This window comes from Rhinoderma darwinii, chromosome 7 (assembly GCF_050947455.1).
Source record: "Rhinoderma darwinii isolate aRhiDar2 chromosome 7, aRhiDar2.hap1, whole genome shotgun sequence".
Taxonomy (NCBI): Eukaryota; Metazoa; Chordata; class Amphibia; order Anura; family Rhinodermatidae; genus Rhinoderma; species Rhinoderma darwinii.
Genome location: NC_134693.1, coordinates 12098648 through 12118912, shown reverse-complemented (window position 1 = coordinate 12118912; position 20265 = coordinate 12098648). Strand labels below are relative to the sequence as shown.

Sequence of the window (20265 nt, the reverse complement as noted above, 5' to 3'; positions counted from 1 at the left end):
TGTGCAAAGTTCAGTCATTTTTTAAAAAGTTTTGTTATAAAATCTATATATATATAAAAAAAAAAAAAACACAATAGCTCTAGAGACACTAGACTTTGGCTGTAACCATGGCCACAAGAATGAAAACCCCCATTCTTTACACTTCAGACAGAAAAATAACTTAGAAATGGCACACGATAAGGTTTATATTACTAAATTATTTTCTGACTAAAGAACTTTATTTACAAAGTGTACAACCACTTTTAAAGGATTTGTCCACTACTGAACAACTGATGACCTATCATCGGTGAGGTTCCGACACCCGGACCCCGCACCGTTAAGCCGATCTGGCTGACTCCGGGCACCGGATATTATGGTCCATTATGCGATGTACGAAGCAGTTGGCCGGAGCCAACTGTTCCGGCATGTACGTCCGGTGCTCGGAGGCAGCTGGAGCAGCTTAACGGTGCGGGGTCCGGGTGTCGGACCCCCACAGATCATGTACTGATAAACCTATCCAGTGGATAGGTCTTCAGTTGACCTGTAGTGGACAATCCCTTTAAGAGAATAAAAATGATAATGGGGCGTCTATTCAGTAACGTTGCGGACTTACCGTCACCCATCTCATCAGAGTACGGAAGGCTGAACACGGCCTCATCGATCATGCGGTTTGGTAGGTTGGTATAAAATCTCCCCACCGTCGTCTCAAGGTTGCTGAGCTGATTTAGGACCATCATGCTCCCCTTAGTGACAGGAAGTCCGCTCCGATCAGATAAGCCGTACTTTGCCGAATTCTGCTCTGCTAGGTCACGGAGGAACGCCAATTCCTTCAAACCAGTCACTCCCTCTAATAATAATGACAAAGTAAAGAAAAGTCAAGACTGAGATTCCAAAGGTTAAGGCCCCGCGCAAACCACCGCAAAATTGCGGACCCATTCATTTCTATGGCCAACGGACACCTTCCCGTGTGTTTACTATTATATATGTACTATTTTGTTATTTTACGGACCGTGCTCCCATACTTTGTAATGGGAGCACGGCCCACAAATGCGGACGACTAGCCGTGCCCGTAATTACGAACTGATTACGGGCACGGTCATGTGCATGGGGCCTAAAAGGCGTCTGGTTCTTGTAAATAGTTGTAGATATTTTTGATGCGTCAGGCACATTTGGGAACATTTTTATTAATTAAACTAATGCAGGTGCCGCCTCTATCCCAGATGTCAAGGACTTCGAGAATTGGTGACCACCTGATATATAGATGTACGGCTCTGTTTACATCACGATTTTTGTTTATGTTTAGCATGAAAAGCTCCGGACGTGCACGCCAAACGTGTCCATAAGGCGCCATTGCAGACTGACAAAAAGTGTCATTTTGGCCTGTCTGGACCGTAACGAAAAAAATAAAAATAAATTAATGAAATATGGAATAGCATAACAGTCCAGTAAATAAAGAATATACATTGAACGTATACTTTATTTAACATGCTCGCCTTTTGTATGCCCTTCGTCACAGGCATCCGTTAAACGGATACGTCCCGAAAAGCTCATAACGTATCGGTCTAACAGATGCCTGTGATGGATGCCAAACAGCATGCTAAATAAAAGTGCACGTTCAACGTACGTATTTATTTTTTCGCAGTATACCGGTCAGATGGCCTCCGTTTGACAAGAGTACCGTGGACACGTTTGGCGAGCATGTCGAGAGCTTTTCCAACGTACAAAAATCTGGTGTGAACATGTATAGGCCGGGTGGTCACCAATACTTGAAGTTATTGACACCTGGGGAGGAGGAAGCACTAGCATTCATCTAAACTGATATCATAATAGCTTATGGGCAACCGTCGCGTTAAGGAGTCTCTGTCACCACATTATAAGTGGCCTATCTTGTACATGAGGTGATCGGCGCTGTAATGTAGATTACAGCAGTGTTTTTTTATTTAGAAAAACGATCATTTCAGACAGAGTTACGACCTATTTTAGCTTTATGCTAATGAGTTTCTTAATGGACAACTGGGCGTGTTTTACTTTTGGCCAAGTGGGCGTTGTACAGAGGAGTGTATGACGCTGACCAATCAGTGTCATACACTTCTCCCCATTCATTTACACAGCACATAGTGATATAGCTAGATCTCTATGTGCAGCCACATACCCACACTATAACATTACTGAAGTGTCCTGACAATGAATAGACATCCCTACCAGCCTGGACGTGATGTGTATTCAGAATCCTGACACTTCGCTAACACAATCCCGACAACGATAGCTATATCGTTATCTGCAATGTAAATGAATGGGGAGAAGTGTATGACGCCGATTGGTCAGCGTCATACACTTCTCTCCACAACGCCCAGTTAGCCAAAAAGTAAAAACACGCCCAGTTGCTCATTAAGAAACTCATTAGCATAAAGCTAATATAGGTCACAACTCCGTAAAAAATGATAGTTTTTCTAAATAAAAAACACTGCTGTAATCTACATTACAGCGCCGATCACATCATGTACAATATGGGCCACTTATGATGTGGTGACAGAGACTCTTTAAACTGATGCGTAAACGTGGCATCTAGGCTATAACGGTATCTGTTTAACGGATATGTCATGAAAAGCACATGACGTATCCGTTAAATAGATGCCATTATAGCCTATGGGGGACGGATTCCACTGTTAGGCGTAGTGTCCGTTTAACGCATGTCGGGAGCTTTTCCTTGCGTATACGATACAACGGAGAGAAAAATATGTGATGTGAACGTAGCCTTATTTATAGGAGGACATGAGTATAATCATCAGGGACCCCCAATGATCGTGAGAAGGGAGCATCTGATCCTTCGTTCCTGGCACAGTCGCGGCCATACTCGTGCGGTCACTTTCCATTTCCGTGAATAGCAGATACAGAAGACCGTGCTCGGCGGTTTATTCACCAGAAACTGGGAACCAAGCACCCCGGTTCTTATGATCTACCAGATGTTGGACTCGCTCCGTTAAGACCATTTATGACATATCCAACGTGATACTAATAAACAGCAATCATTCGACTTCCCTTTAACCTTTGGCATTGTAATAGCGCATTGTATGTAATTTATTCTCATCCCCTCCTTAGTCGCTGCGGTAAAAATGGCGGCGCAGGCTCACCGTTCATAATGGCGTATGTAAGGATCATGACCGAATTGTTTAGCTGACTGTTCTCTTCATTAATGACTCTCAGCGTGGATTTCTTATCCTCTTCTGAGGAATCCTTTGAGGTGATTCCAGCGGACAAATAGATAATCACCATGTCTGTATCTGGGAAAGTAGAGCAAGTCTCACAATGTGATGAAATAGATTTCAACTGTTCCTTAAAAAAAAACCACAAAATATAGAAGACGCGTGCCCATTCAATATGGTACAAAAAAAAAACAAAACACACTATTGTAAAATTACACATAATGGGACATGAGGTTCCTTTTTTCACATGCTATTGTTCTCTGGTATCATGGATTTCAGAACGAGTGCTAATGAGCTCTTTATGTACTGTCGGTAGCGGCCCTTATTAGGGCCACTCTCAAGCCGTCAAGATTCAGAAGTAAAAGCGCCCCCCACGGACTGCCCCTTTCATAAGGAATCTTCAAATTTTACAATGCAAAATTAAAGTGGAAGACATGCCCGGCATTTATCCAACTACCTAGAAATTACACCCAGGTTTTAAATATTGCAGCAAATTTCTGCCAAAAATGGAATGAAAATGGAAAAAAAAAAGAAGAAAAAAAGATGGCGGGATGGATCCTGCTTCACGTATATTTTGGCAAGACGAGGCCGAAACCAGGATGCGGAGAAAATAGATTCCCCGAAGAACAATAAAAGTTCTACATTTAACATCCGTTCTCATAGGTAACATGAGAGAATAAAGCAAGGGCGCCCAAAAACATATATACATCTAGTATATATACATGTTAAATAAATTAAGCCAATCAGAGCACCTCATGTGGATTTACAGGGACAGCCGAATATCACACAATATCTATGTTACACGCAGCCGACAGTCCAGGCATTGTCTGCGTTCTACACTCAACCTGTAACACGTACATCTTTCTCATGGGGTTTTATTATAAACTCCACTGGGGAGTATCTGGGCGAAATAAATATAATACATTGTTATTAATAAACATCTGCTCCATTATTACGAGGACCAGCGGTTTCAGGTTAATGCACAGGGGACTAGTTTGGGGGTAATGTCACGCCGGTGAGTTTTGTAGCTCTGGTTTTTATACACCAGAAAACTGCTGAAGTTTTATTACACAAACGACAATATATTATAGACCATTTCCCCCTAGAATAAAAATAAAATAAAGAAAACAAGTAACTAGATGTCCTGGAGCAGTAATCTTGTGTGATGCGTTTTAATGTCCTATTCTGGGAAAATATAGGTGACAATCTATATAATTGCTGATGGAAAAGCCAAGAGAGTTGTAAAGAGTATCATAGCTGCCAACGACTCTCAGCCAATTCCTGGATTAAAAAACCTGTATACTGCCCCCTATATACAAGAACATAACTACTATAATACTGCCCCCTATATACCAGAATATAACTACTATAATACTGCCCCCTATATACAAGAACATAACTACTATAATACTGCCCCCCTATATACAAGAACATAACTACTATAATACTGCCCCCTATATACAAGAACATAACTACTATAATACTGCCCCCTATATACCAGAATATAACTACTAGAATACTGCCCCTATATACAAGAATATAACTACTATAATACTGCCCCCTATATACAAGAATATAACTACTATAATACTGCTCCCTATATACAAGAATATAACTACTATAATACTGCCCCTATATACAAGAATATAACTACTATAATACTGCCCCTATATACAAGAATATAACTGCTATAATACTGCTCCCTATACACAAGAATATAACTACTATAATACTGCCCCCTATATACAAGAATATAACTACTATAATACTGCCCATATATACAAGAATATAACTACTATAATACTGCTCCTATATACAAGAATATAACTACTATAATACTGCCCCCTATATACAAGAATATAACTACTATAATACTGCTCCCTATACACAAGAATATAACTACTATAATGCTGCCCCCTATATACAAGAATATAACTACTATAATACTGCCCCCTATATACAAGCATATAACTACTATAATACTGCTCCTATATACAAGAATATAACTACTATAATACTGCTCCCTATATACAAGAATATAACTACTATAATATTGCCCCCTATATACAAGAATATAACTACTATAATACTGCCCCCTATATACAAGAATATAACTACTATAATACTGCTCCTATATACAAGAATATAACTACTATAATACTGCACCTATATACAAGAATATAACTACTATAATACTGCCCCCTATATACAAGAATATAACTACTATAATACTGCCCCTATATACAAGAATATAACTACTATAATACTGCCCCTATATACAAGAATATAACTACTATAATACTGCCTCCTATATACAAGAATATAACTACTATAATACTGCTCCTATGTACAAGAATATAACTACTATAATACTGCTCCTATATACAAGAATATATCTACTATAATACTGCCCCTATATATAAGAATATAACTACTATAATACTGCCCCTATATACAAGAATATAACTACTATAATACCGCCCCTATATACAAGAATATAACTACTATAATACTGCCCACTATATACAAGAATATAACTACTATAATACTGCCCCTATATACAAGAATATAACTACTATAATACTGCCCCTATATACAAGAATATAACTACTATAATACTGCCTCCTATATACAAGAATATAACTACTATAATACTGCTCCTATGTACAAGAATATAACTACTATAATACTGCTCCTATATACAAGAATATATCTACTATAATACTGCCCCTATATATAATATAACTACTATAATACTGCCCCCTATATACAAGAATATAACTACTATAATACTGCCCCTATATACAAGAATATAACTACTATAATACTGCTCCTATATACAAGAATATAACTACTATAATACTGCTCCTATATACAAGAATATAACTACTATAATACTGCTCCTATATACAAGAATATAACTACTATAATACTGCCCCCTATATACAAGAATATAACTACTATAATACTGCCCCCTATATACAAGAATATAACTACTATAATACTGCCCCTATATACAAGAATATAACTACTATAATACTGCCCCCTATGTACAAGAATATAACTACTATAATACTGCTCCTATATACAAGAATATAACTACTATAATACTGCCCCCTATATACAAGAATATAACTACTATAATACTGCCCCCTATATACAAGAATATAACTACTATAATACTGCCCCCTATATACAAGAATATAAATACTATAATACTGCCCCTATATACAAGAATATAACTACTATAATACTGCCCCCTATATACAAGAATATAACTACTATAATACTGCCCCTATATACAAGAATATAACTACTATAATACTGCTCCTATATACAAGAATATAACTACTATAATACTGCCCCCTATATACAAGAATATAACTACTATAATACTGCCCCCTATATACAAGAATATAACTACTATAATACTGCTCCTATATACAAGAATATAACTACTATAATACTGCTCCTATATACAAGAATATAACTACTATAATACTGCTCCTATATACAAGAATATAACTACTATAATACTGCCCCTATATACAAGAATATAACTACTATAATACTGCTCCTATATACAAGAATATAACTACTATAATACTGCTCCTATATACAAGAATATATTTACTGTAATACTAAACATGACTGGACAGCTAAGAGAAGAACTAGAAGTTCCCTCTAATGGACAAAAGATAAAAATTTTAACAGAATGATTAGCCGTCAGACATCTTTGAGGCGACTCCTTCAGCAATATTAATGGATAACTACAGGAAACTATAAAACGGAGTGCACTGAATGTGACAGATAACACTAGACAACGTACAAGTTCTCTATAAACCAGCTGCCTCCTCCCTTCGTAGGTGAAATCTCTTCTCTATTTGCTATTTACAAAGTGCAAAACCTGCCAATTCCTGCAGTTCTCTATGAGGAGGGCAAATAGCGCCCGGGAGCATCTCAGCCGAGAGCTGGCACACCATGAAAGAGCCACAGACTGTATTGTGTGAAGACGTTCTCTTCTGCAAACATTGAAGAAACATTTGGATTTCTACCTGTTATTCCCTCTAAATAGAAGCATTGTTATATGGAAATACAATATCAGCCCAAGTGTAATGGAATCATATAATAAGTACCACGAATGAATACACACACACACACACACACACACACACACACACACACACACACACACAGACACACACACGTGGAGTAGAGTCCTAAATCACAGGAACAAAATACCAGACATGTGGAAATCCAACTCAACCCTTATATATTTCCCCCTTGCCAGATAGTGAGGAGAGGGACAACCCCATACATATTAGATAACTGGCAATATGTCCAACTTCCGTCTATTATATATGGGCACCCTTAAATGTGGCAGCTTAGGATTCGTTCACATCTGCGTCGGGGCTCCGTTCATGGGTTCCATACGGCTTGACAAAGTAAAATGTGAGCTCATACACCAACCTATCAGATCTTAGCTCTCAAGGTCTTTTGGAAAATGACAGCAGCGACCTGATCGGTTTTGGGGAACGTCTTCACTTTAAGGCCTCATTCACACGGCAGGGTTTCCCGGCCGGGTGCCGGCCGTTCATAAATCAGCCGGCACCCGGCTGCATTAGGAATAATAGACCCCTAATGGGGCTATTCACACGACCGATTTTTTGACAGCCGGAAAATCCGGCCGTCAAAAAATAGGACATGCTCTATCTTTGCCCGGGCACCCGGCCGCCCGGCTCCCATAGAAGTCTATGGGGCCGGGTATTACACGGCCATCACCGGAATGTGTTCCGAGTGATGGCCGGGTTTCCCGGCGCTTGCGCTCTATCTCCTCCTCCTCACAGCGCAGAGTGCATGTGAGGAGGAGGAGTTGATGCCATTCTGACGAATGGCATCGCTGTACACTGTGTTGCAGGGCCGGGGTGTACAGCAGGTGGAGGGAGCGCTGCGCTGGCTCCCTTCCCCTGCTTGTTAAAAGCACCCTGGCTCGGCGACACCTTCGATGGCGCCGCTAGTAGTAGTAGCAGCAGCAGCTGCTACTACTGCAGCGACGCCACTATAGCAGAGCGGGGAGGTATCTCCCCGCTCTGCTATGTGCTAGCCGCACTTTAGCTCCTTGAAGGAGCGGAATCCCCGTGTTTTCGGGGATTCCGCTCCTGGACAGAGCGCTTGATGTCTCTGTCCATATCTGGGCAGTGACATCAGGGGAAACTCCTGAAGCGGAATCCCCGAACACATGGGGATTCCCCTTCAGGAGCTGCCGCTGATGTCACTGTCCGGATCTGCCCGGCCCGGCACGGATGCATAACTTTATGCAAACCGGCCGGGCAAAATGGCCGATTTTACCGGCCGACACTCGGGCTCGGGAACGACCCGGTCGTGTGAATCCCGCCTTAGGCCCTGTTCACACAGAGTATTTTGACAAGCTTTTTGGAGCGGAAACCGCTCCGCAAAACTCGTCAAAAACCGGCCGAAAATACCTCCCATTGATTTCAATGTGAGGCGGGGGCGGTTTTCTCCCGCGAGCGGTAAAATCGCCTCACGGGAGAAAGAAGGGACCTGCCCTATCTTCGCGCGTTTACGCCTCTGACCTCCCATTGACATCAATGGGAGGCAGAGAAGCGTATTTCGCTGAGTTTTTTGCCCTAAGCACTCAACGGGTGCGAGCGAAAAATGCTGGGAAAGTCGCGGCAAACGCCGTGCAGGAAGGTCAAAATCTGCCTCAAAATCCCAAACGGAATTTTGAGGCAAAATTTTCCTCCTGCAAAAAACTGCGTGTGAACACAGCCTTAACTTGCACTAGTTTTAATAAAGTTCCTCCACAATACAGAAGAAGGGAAATTGTGCTGAATTGTAAGCTCTATGGTTCAAGTAACAGTCTATAGCAGTGATCGCTAACCTGAGGCACTCCAGCTGTTGTGAAACTACAACTCCCAGCATGCTTAGAGTCATTTCACAACAGCTGGAGAGCCAAATAATAAATAAAAATTATATATATATATAAATAAATAATGCATTTTATATTTTCTAGACATTCTTACTTGGTTGAATTCTGGTGCCGTTATTCGTACTCCTGATCAGCTGGAACGCCTTCTGAAAGCCGAGCGCGTGCTGCGTGGGGATGTCCGAGGACTTCATACTGCCCGCAAAGCTGGTCATCTCCCTCTTGGTCTCGCTGGTGGCTGGGGACAGGAACGTCTTATAGCACTGGTCCAGAGAGCAAGTTCTCACCACGTCGGCCACGGTCAGGACCGAGATCTGGAAGAGAGAAGATTCCCATGTTTCCAGCAGCAGAGAGGGGGAGGTCTTGCGGCCGTACGGCTGACCTTGTCAAAACATTTGTCTGCGTTGTTATTCCTCTTCACACCCAATGTCCAGAGGAATATTCCCGGAGACGCTCTGTATTATTTCTAGACTGTATGGAGTTTGCAGATGTGCGGCGCGCTCTCTGCTCTGCTGCCAAGTTCGGAATTCATCTCTAAACATTTTGCTTGCTTTTTTATTTTGCAAGTATTTGATTTGACAGAGATCCCAAGATTTGTAAAACGTGTTCCCTATCTCCACATTTCTGCCACTCAATTAGCTTTTTGCAGCTTGCGCTGCAGGAATGGTCACTGGCAGATTCTGCGGAGGGTACGCAGCAATTGCACCAGATTATTACTACTCGCAGATTCCACTAGGTGGTGCACTGTGAATTCTCCCCCATACAAGACTAAAGGGGAACGGAGATCTCCTACGCTGGAAGGAAGGAAGGTTCTGCCAAGGATTAGAAAAGGGGCCTGGTTTTTTTTTCCCCACAAACAGCTCCAATTTTGTCAATGGTTCGTACCTCATATTATAGCTCAGACCCAATCCTTTAAATGCTGCAATACCAGAGACAGCCTCTAGACAAGAGTGGTGCTATTTCTGGGGGGGGGGGGGGGGAGGGGAATAGGCAGGCCCTTTATCTAATCCTGGGCAATCCCTAGAGCACATTGTCTGTGGATCTTGCACTGACCACGTGCCGCCACATCTTCCACTTAGGTAAACAGGGTTTGGACAGGTTGGATTTTTACCTGTCCGATCCTTTGTTTCCGTTGAGATAAGCGTTGGCAGACGTGGATGGCAGCTGCTCATCTCCCCTTCTTCCAGACAAATATCATACCCATTTGGCCCTGTGCTAGGGGAGGCGAGTAATATATAGACATCATTTGTCTGTGGCCAGCTAGGACTTGTGAATCTGGTGCTTAGGTGAAATGTATCGTGGTCCTGAAGTTTAGGGCATTCCTGCTGCAAGACTTTCCAAAGGGGAACGTCTCCTTTAAGGTAAACATAACACGCGTCTTAGACCTCATGCACACGACCGTAGCCGTGTGCACGGCAGTGATTTTCGGGTCGGCCGGCTGCGGACTGTCAGCGGACTGTCAGCCGCAGGCCGCACGCAAATCGTGGGACATGCACATGGCCGCGGCCATTGTTTTCAATGAGCCCGGACCGCAGAACCGGGCCGTAATAAGACATGCCCGTTCTTTCTGCGGTCCGGGCTCCCGGGCCGTGCACGGACCGCAAAAACTACGGTCGTGTGCACGGCCCCATAGAGAAGAATGGGGCCGCAATTCTCCCGTGGATTTTCGGGGGAATTGCAGCCGCAAAAACACGGTCGTGTGCATGGGGCCTTAAAGCGCAGGACTAATAACGTTCCAAACGTCGCCCTCCTCAAACCTGTTTGTTCTGTCAGTAGAGGAGAGGTGCTGCAGGCGGATTACACGATTGCATCTCTCGCTGAATGAAACCGCGATCAAGAAAACCAGCCCTGAACCCGGGAAAAATGGGGACCAGAGGGTCAGGCCCGTTGTTCCACCGCAAACACTAATGAATGTGGATTTTGAGGTTATCCAGAGCACAGGGGCTATAAAGATTGGTCCAAGAATATCCTTCCTACCGGACAGTGCCCATGTGGTCAGTGGAGCTCCACTGATAGCAATACTGTCCCTTAAAGGGAAACTCCATCCAAAACCACAATTTCTCACCGTTTGCAAGATCTCAGTTTGATGTCAATGAATGAAAACATACTTGTTTGCATCCAGAGGCCGTAAACCTGTACCAGATCCTGTCCACATGACACAGACTTGCGTATCAGCACTGCCAGCTCAACGTAATTATAACCGGCTTTCAGTCTCTGGATATAGAATGTTTCCATTCACTGACAGCAAGCGGACATCTTTCAAATGGTGAGGAAAATGAAATGCAAAGTATATTATAAAGTTGCAGGACTGTTTTTTCCTTGCACAGTGGCACGCCTGACCACCTGCTGTGAAGGGAACTGAAGCAAGTGAATGGGACTGCACAGCGGGTGGCCGGGAGCGCCGCTGTGCAGGGAAATACAGTGAAAAGGAGGCAGCGCTAAACTAGTCCTGAGGCCCCTTTATTCTCACTAATGGTGGGGGTCCCAAAGGTCTGACCTCCACAGATCAGAATAGACTCTCTCAGCAAAACGCCATCACTTTATGAGATGGGAACACCCCTATAAGTCTCCCGCAAAGCTCCCCTAGTTACTATATGTTATTACCGACAGAAAAGTCTTTTACGAAATCAGTCACCTTATCGTGTTCGTCGATGGAGTTCAGAATAACCTGCGCAGCGTCTTTGGCGATCTGCAGCTGCGTCTCTGTGATCGATGCCCCGTGGTCCATGATGACGACAATATGCTTAGACTGTGGCCTCACCGTGGAGACATAGATGGGTCTAATGAGAGAGGAAGAGATGTAATCTACTTACCTACTAAATAAAACTATTAAAAAAAAAAAAAGTAGATCTATATTATCCAAATGACACTCATTTCTTCATTACTGGCAACAAACCATCAGCACCCTCAACATAGCGCACAGAGAGACGACCGGCATGTATTTTGTCAGTGTGTAATCTTCAGTCATGTGACAAGAGTCTTCATCAAGGCCAAAGCCTCCAGGAGAAATCCAGGTGATCAGAAGGGACTAGTAGTACATAAAAATAATAGGATAAGCGGCAGCCTGACATACCTGGTGCCGCTTATCTCGGATGTAAACAAAAGGATTGGAAAGGCTAAGATCCAACCTGTCCGAACTTTGTTTTCCTCGACAGTAGACGGTTTATGCCGTAATTCTCTACGGACAGCTTTAATTTGGCCAACCTGATTGTGTTCTGCCCATAGACACGACAACTATAAGGTGCATGCAATTCTACCGCCAGCACCATCGTAAACCTTAAACCTCAGCTTAGCAGAAGATTTTCAATGTATCTCAGACCCAAAACTCAAGGAACGAGGATGAGCGAAGTAAACAGGATGCCGGCTCCATTTTCTCCTGAATCCTGGCCAATAACTTTGCATTTCGAGCCAGAAGACGCATTTCACACTGAAATCCACGACTATCCCCAGCCGGCACCCATGAAGCCACCTGGTCATTTTCTAAAACCTCAAGGTCTGTGTCTGGGCAAAGAACAGCAGCGAGACGTCTTCATCAAGTGCTCGGCTGCTCGCGTCCAGAGAGTTCCTGCCAAACAGTTTCAATAATGGCTCGGAGCCTCTTGGACAATACGCGCTTTAGTTCAGCCGAGCTGGGAATTCACTGCTGCTCCGAGTTCTGGAGACGGGAGGAGGGAGACAGATTTAAGGACTTGATGATCTCTGGCTCGACTGCTCTTTGTGTAAACGGCTGGGGCTGCACTCAGGCCTGGGCTCCAGTCTACAGCAGTTTGCATGGTGGCGATGAGGGGGGTTTGACAGGGACTAGAGAAGGGGGCAGAAGAGGAACGTGCTTCAAGGGGGTTTTACACTGGCTGATTATCAGTCAGGCAAGCATTCATATAACGCCCGTTGCCGATAATTTCTCTGTGTAAACAGGGCAGCGATCAACAGATGATCGAGCGATCAACAGACGCTCGAGCAAACGCTCGATCATCTTCTGATCGTATCGTTTTAAAAAAGTAAAATATTATGGTTGTCGGCAGCACATCTTGGTGTGTAAACAGGGAGACGCGCTGCCAACATAATGTATGGGGACAAGCGAACGAAGTAACGACTGCTCGTCCCCATCCATAGCTCCGTGTGACAGGAGCAAAAGAGCGCCGATCAAGGATAAAATCGGTGATCGGCGCTCGCTGCACCAGCCGAATATCGGCAGGTGCAAAAGGCCCTTTAGACTAATGTGAGATGCTTGGTTACATAAACAGATTTTCAGATAAACTGCAGCCTGGCGGCCATGTGCATTATACTCAGGACTCCTCTAGGAATGGACTACTCCAACACTATAGGCCTCAGTATGCAATGAGGAGCCATGCCCCCCCCCCCACATGGACAGTGCAGCTCTGCTGATTGCAATACAACGCTCTCCTGAAAGGTAAACCCAATTAGAAAGCACTGTTTTAAGATCTCTGCTTGCTGCCAGTGAATAAGAACTTTTGTTTACATCCAATGGCTGAAAACCCATCCGGACTACGTCCAAGTGATCAAGTCATTACAAGAGAGCTCTGAAGAGCCCTACATCTGCGGCAGACGGACATATTCAGGACAGGTTTTTTTGCCTCTAAATGCAAACAAGTTTCAATTCACTGACAAACTGATCATGTAAGCGGTGAAGAATTGAAACAAGTATATTAGAAAGTTGCTGAACTTTTTCTTATACAATAAAGCGGGGAAACCCCTTTAATCCACCATTCCCTCATAGGTTTGTAATGAATTGTTTTGGCTGCATTGTGATCACTATTGGAGCTGCACACAATTAGGAAAACAATAGGAGAGAAGTTTGCAGTAATTCCTGAGTTACCCACCTGCTGCGGTGCTCGTAATTCCCTTTGCATCTGAACTTGTGCGCTGGAAAAACTGTAAAAATTCCTTCTTCGGAGCTAAAATACTGCCATTTAATACCAGGGTTAGATTTCAGGTTGTCTGCAAGAACTGAAATAGAAGCAGAGGTAAAAATAAGACGAAAGAATAAGATGGGATAAAAAAAGAAACCAAAAAAAAAAAAACAACAATGATCTATAGCACAAAACAACAATGCACATCTATATTGTATAATACTATGCAGCAGGGAGTGTACACCCAACGTCAGGATTCTGGGAAAGCTGGGTGACGACTCCTGTGGGAGCTCCGTGGTCATCCAACTCTCCCAAGAAATAGATATGACTAAGAAAAGTGTGAGAGGAATTTTTTGCAACATGACAGAAAAGAACAATTTAAAGGGAAACGCTCAGAGAGACGAAAAACTAATGTGACGGACATTGCAATAAAGCACATAGTCCAGATACATTAAAGGCTATAGAAACCGTCGGTCATTTTTTTTAAATAAAAAGTAGGTATTTTTTGATACTAAGCACTTTTCTAATATACTTTTATTTAAAATGTTGCTTTGTTTCAGCGCTGCAGCTTCTAAATATCCACTGTACATAGAAGCTGCAGAACAACGTTGTCAGTCGAATCCGTCAGCGAGCTGGACTTACGGCACGGCTGACAGCTGCTCCTGCGTGCTTCTGACCCCTCATATAACCCGAATACTGAAAATCTAAGTAGATCGCATGTGTTCTGTCAACGGTAACAGTTTACACAGCAGCACATAGTCTTTCAGGAGACGAGTGTGCTGATATTGTGGGGGGGGGGGGGGCAGTGACTTGTCCACTCATGTGAGAAGGGGAATGGAGTGGGGCAGATATTGGGGCCCACTGTTCTTTTGGAGGCCTTTGTCCGCTTGGGCAAGCTGTTGTCCAAAAAAAGCACCATAAGTTATAATTATGGTGCACTGCAGATCACACAACCAGTTGAAAGGCTCCCATGATCATCCAGCTGCTCAGTGATCTGTGATGTCATCGTACATGGCCTGCAGTTACCTCTTGGGTCCAAGCAGCGCCATCATAGTGGTGTCATCAGTCGGGGCTGACACTAAGGCCCTGTTCACACAAAGTTTTTGCAGGTGGAAAAATCTGCCTCAAAATTTCTTCAGGAACTTTCAGGCAGATCTTGACCTGCCGGCAGAACACTTGCCGTGTTTTTCAGCCACGGCCACTGAGCGACACGGGCCGAAAACCGCTTTCTCTGCCTTCCATTGATGTCAGTGGGAGGTCAGAGACGGAAACGCCTGAGGAAAGGGTATGCCGCTTTTTCCTGCAAGCGTTTTTTTCCACTCGCGGGAAAAACCAAACCGTCTCCACCTTCCATTGAGATTAATAGGTGGTGTTTTTGGCCGTTTTTTGGCGTGGTTTCCGCATCAAAAACTGCGGCAAAAAAACAAACAATTCTGTGAACATACCCTAAGAGGGGTACCATTTCATGGGCAATGTAAGACCACATGCACACGACCGTTTGTATTTTGCGGCCTTGTGAAAAGCAGATCAGTTTTGCATTTTTGCGGTCTGCCTGTCATCAGTGCGTATTCCATCTGTATGTCATCCGCAAAAAAAAAAACGGAAATCAGGAAATGTCAATAGTTTGTCCAAACCCCCTGAGGTCACATGATCCATGTCGCCTAGCAACTCATCCGCAAAACACAGACGGCATACGGACAGAACACGGATGGCCCCCATGTGCCGTCCTTGGTTTTCACGCCGCCCTAGACTCGAGCCCGAGGCTCGCAAACACAGACAGGAACAGGACTTGCTCGGAGTTTTGCAGCACCGTCCCATGGCCCCTGCCCGGATCCGTGAACAGCACGGTAGTGCCCATGGGGACATAGAAATGAATGGATCAGTTAAGAAAAGAGATTGCACGCTGGCAACAACAACATGTGCAGGTAACTTAAGGTACATCTGTGGTGTGCACATTTGGGGGGCACTGTAAGGAACGTGGTTAGTAGGACGGGTTCACATGGGTGGGGTAGACCGGAACACACGAATCTGAAGCGGTCCCTGGATGGATATAGAATAAAAGGAATATATCCACTTTTTGTGGCAAATATCTACATGGAGCTTCTAAAATAAATTTCTTCTGTAAGGGAATAGATTGCAATTATCATTATTGTGCGGTGACGCCTGTTCCGACTCCTGGCGTCCATATGACGAGGGTTCCTCCACAACGTCCTGCCTCTCGTCTGCTTAGGGTCCATTAACAGCGATGGAGAAGACAATTCAGCCCTCACTTTACAGCTGTAACATTATTACTCTTCTAGTATTAATATCCTCAGGAACGTTACTAGTCCAGCAAACCGCTAATGTCTCCCCTCCCCCGCCATGAAATAACACTAATACGGACGGCGAAAATAAACACGAGGGCGAGCGATTGTTCAGTAGCGGCACGCATTGTCTCCGACTTCAATCAGAATAATACACAGCACATCTGGCCGCCGCACATTCCCAATACACCAGTCCCACATATTAGAACTTTTCATTTCCACGTTTCCTTCCTCCCTCTTCCTGTTATGTGCACGGACAAAATGCAAATCCCAGTTTAAAGATTCAGCAACTTAAGAAATTAAACTATGAAAAAAACAATATTAAAGAAAACAATCACCCGCAAATAGATCCTTTAGTCGTCTTTCTTTTTAATTATATCCATTTCGGAGAAAGCGGAGTGACAACCAATATGGCTGCCATCAGGGGTTCCGTTAGCGAAAAACTGCATGTAAAATTTTTTAAAAAAGTTTCCCACTTACCCGTAGCCATGGTGACACGTCCCTCTGCCGTCCTGCAGCCCCGGTCTCCTGGGATGACGTTTCATTCCATGTGACTGCTGCAGCCTGTGATTGGCTGCAGTGGTCACATGGGATGAAAAATCATCCCAGAAAGCCGGCCTGGAGGAAGAAGCACAGAATTCTGGGTAAGTATAAGACTTCTGCAGCGGGATGGCAGCTTTTCCACTGCAAAAATCATAAAACCTTCTTTTTGTTGCAGGTTTTACCTTCCCATTGAATTCAATGGGGAAAACGCGCAACAAAAAGGAAGCGATTACGCAAATACAATTGACATGCTGCGGATTAAAAAAACGCACCGCAGGTCAATTTGAGCGTTTTTTTCCCGCCCATCGGCTGGGTTCACACAGAGTTTTTTTGACAAGTTTTTTGACACTGAAACCGCACCGCAAAACTCGTCAAAAACGCCCGGAAAATGGCTCCCATTTATTTCAATGGGAGGCAGAGGCGTCTTTCTCCCGCGAGCGGTAAAACCGTCTCGCGGGAGAAAGAAGGGACCTGCCCTATCTTCGGGTGTTTACGACTCTGACCTCCCATTGACATCAATGGGAGGCAGAGAAAGCGTATTTTGCATCGTTTTATGCCCGCGGTGCTCAATGGCCGCGGGCGAAAAACGCAGCGAAAAATCGGCGTGCAGGGAGAGGAAAATCCGCCTGCAAAAAACTCAATGTGAACCTATGCTGCCGATTTTCCGCAACTAAATCAGTTGCGGAAAATCCACAATATTTACGCTATATGTGAACGCAGCCTTACAAGGAGGCTGACAAGCACGCGGATCCACCGGCAGAAATCCAAATCTAAGCTGCGCAGTATCGGAAAAACCACAGCCTATGGAAACCAACGGGTCGCACACATACACTCCCCCAAGGCAAGAGACATTCACAGTGGTTGTAATCTGTTCCGGCCCCTCTCCCCCCCATTTAACATAATAGGGCAAATATTAACATATTATTGTAGGGTTCACCCCAATGTCCATATTTCAGGTCAGAATTAGTAAGATTTGCACATTCATTGATTGGAAACACGCAGTAGAACGGACACACATTGTAACATTTTACGGCGGCCACTTGACATTATGTAACAGAAACGTCTCTTTATAGAAGTGGAGAATGAAGAGGTTGTAGAAAGGAAATCGAAATGTAGCAAACACAGATAATTCCAGTGGAGGGAGCGTCACTCAGCGCCAAAGTATCACCTTCTCCAGATCGAGCCTCCATAAACATACACACTGACGCCTATATAGATCCCCTGACACAGACACACGGCTGGACTTGTACCGTCATATGATCCCCTGCCTGGGAACAGCTCATAAACCTGTTTAATAGGACAAGCAACACTAAAACCCGATATCCCAAGACGCCTTTACCACGACAATGATCGAAAGACTCCAAGGAGAGGAAATATAAAGTGAGTTTTGGTCAGAAGCATCAATGTCGCCACGTAGCGTGGCCGTAAAAATCACTAATAAACCGAGTATCACATAATAGAACAGTAAATGTAGAAAACGTCACAAAAATCCCTCCCTTGGGCCTCATGCACACGGCCCGTATTCATTGTGCACGGTCCGCGATTACGGCACAGACGGAGTGTCACCCCTGGGCCGTCTGCAATCACGGACCGTGCACATACCAGATGTGCATTGACTTTTAGTAGTCCAGACCGTGGAAGCCACGGTCGTGTGCATGGTCCCATAAAAATGTATTTTCAGTCTCACAAACTTCAGATCAGACCTGTCTCTGGCTGTGAGGCAACTGGCTGCAGCAGGAGCCCTCCCCCTCAGGTATACTTTTATCACTAATTTCCTAGGTCCTGGGGCGTAACTAGAGCGTGTTGGGCCTCCCAAGTATGAAACCCCCAGATCAGACAAACAAAAACAGGAATTTACTTTCTACTTTATGGCATGGCAAACAAGGCCCCCCTGCCACATCAGGTCTGTACCGCAGAGCATACAAGGTCCTGATGTCAGGTCCCCCACTAATACTCCGAATACAAGGGACACAGCGCTAGTTCCCAAAGACATCTACCTATCGTCCTACGTCCAGTGTCAGTATCCACTGCAGTTCTATCATTCTATTTATGATTCAGGAAGAAAGGTGCTTTCGTGTGGAATTTTAATGGTAATTTTATGTAAGGACTGTGATCTCTTTCATGGGATTTCTACATTAATTGAGGCGCTAGCCTGATTTTTTCACGGCATTGTTATTTTCCTTTGACTGTATTTGAAGTAGATTCTTTATTCTTTTTTTCTTGAAACCAATTTGTGAAGATGCTCCATAAACCGCTCATCAAAACCGTGAAAAGCGTCACAACTATCCCAAGCGGCAATATACAGATCTACCAAACAACACATGCCTTTCCGAGCAGAAGGAAACACCTATGTGAAGAATTCAGCACGAAGCGTCTAGATCTCTGGGAATGGGGGATGAAAGGAAAAACACAAAACCACAACAAGGTCATTAAAAACTTAATTTATGAGAAAGCTTCAAGTAACATCACCCGGCCATGACATGAGCCGAACTACACAGCAGAAACCAGCGAGACGTGGAGGTCATTCCCACAGATAACACCAGACTCTTTTATAGGAGATCAACTTTTATTACACCAGGAATTTTACCAAAAACTCCTTTTACCGACAAAATCCAATCACGTCATTCGTACGGTTATTATAATCACATAATATAACGAAAGTCAAGATAGTAACAGGGGCCACGGTGGAGCCACTACCCCAAAAAATGGAGTCCCCGTAGCTTGGACAAAAGCCTCACCCAGGAAAATAGGAGCATAAATGTAGTACCTTACTGCAAAGCATGATGGTCCTGGACATTAGAAACATAAAAAATAGTAATTAATATATATATATATATTTTTTTTAAAAAGTGCATGTTCACCTTATACGGTTTCTATATACAATCAATAGACATACGCAGGGCTGCCTTCTGCACTGACATTTCAACCATAGTAACAGCTAAGTGGTTAGTGGTGTGACTGATGACAAGCTTGCTGATGGTTTCCAATATCAACCAACAGACTAGTGACTAATGCTCTGCAGTATAATAATGGCGGTAACAGGATTAAGACAAGATATGTAATGTATGTACACAGTGACTCCACCAGCAGAACAGTGAGTGCAGCTCTGGAGTATAATACAGGATATAACTCAGGATCAGTACAGGATAAGTAATGTAATGTATGTACACAGTGACTCCACCAGCAGAATAGTGAGGGCAGCTCTGGAGTATAATACAGGATGTAACTCAGGATCAGTACAGGATAAGTAATGTCATGTATGTACACAGTGACTCCACCAGCAGAATAGTGAGTGCAGCTCTGGAGTATAATGCAGGATGTAACTCAGGATCAGTACAGGATAAGTAATGTAATGTATGTACACAGTGACTCCACCAGCAGAACAGTGAGTGCAGCTCTGGAGTATAATACAGGATGTA

The 20265-nt window shown here is 43.7% G+C and overlaps 1 protein-coding gene across 1 annotated transcript in view; it reads right to left on the bottom strand.

Moving 5' to 3' along the window:
- The window catches only part of CACHD1 (cache domain containing 1), a 125931-nt gene that overhangs the window by 32078 nt on the left and 73588 nt on the right, over positions 1–20265 (bottom strand). Inside the window, exons 5-9 of the mRNA XM_075832761.1 lie at positions 13971–14097; positions 11765–11909; positions 9227–9443; positions 3111–3260; positions 593–826 (exon numbers count right to left, since the gene is read on the bottom strand). Of these exons, the coding sequence (XP_075688876.1) occupies positions 593–826; positions 3111–3260; positions 9227–9443; positions 11765–11909; positions 13971–14097 (873 nt within the window). The remainder of the gene's footprint in view (positions 1–592; positions 827–3110; positions 3261–9226; positions 9444–11764; positions 11910–13970; positions 14098–20265) is intronic.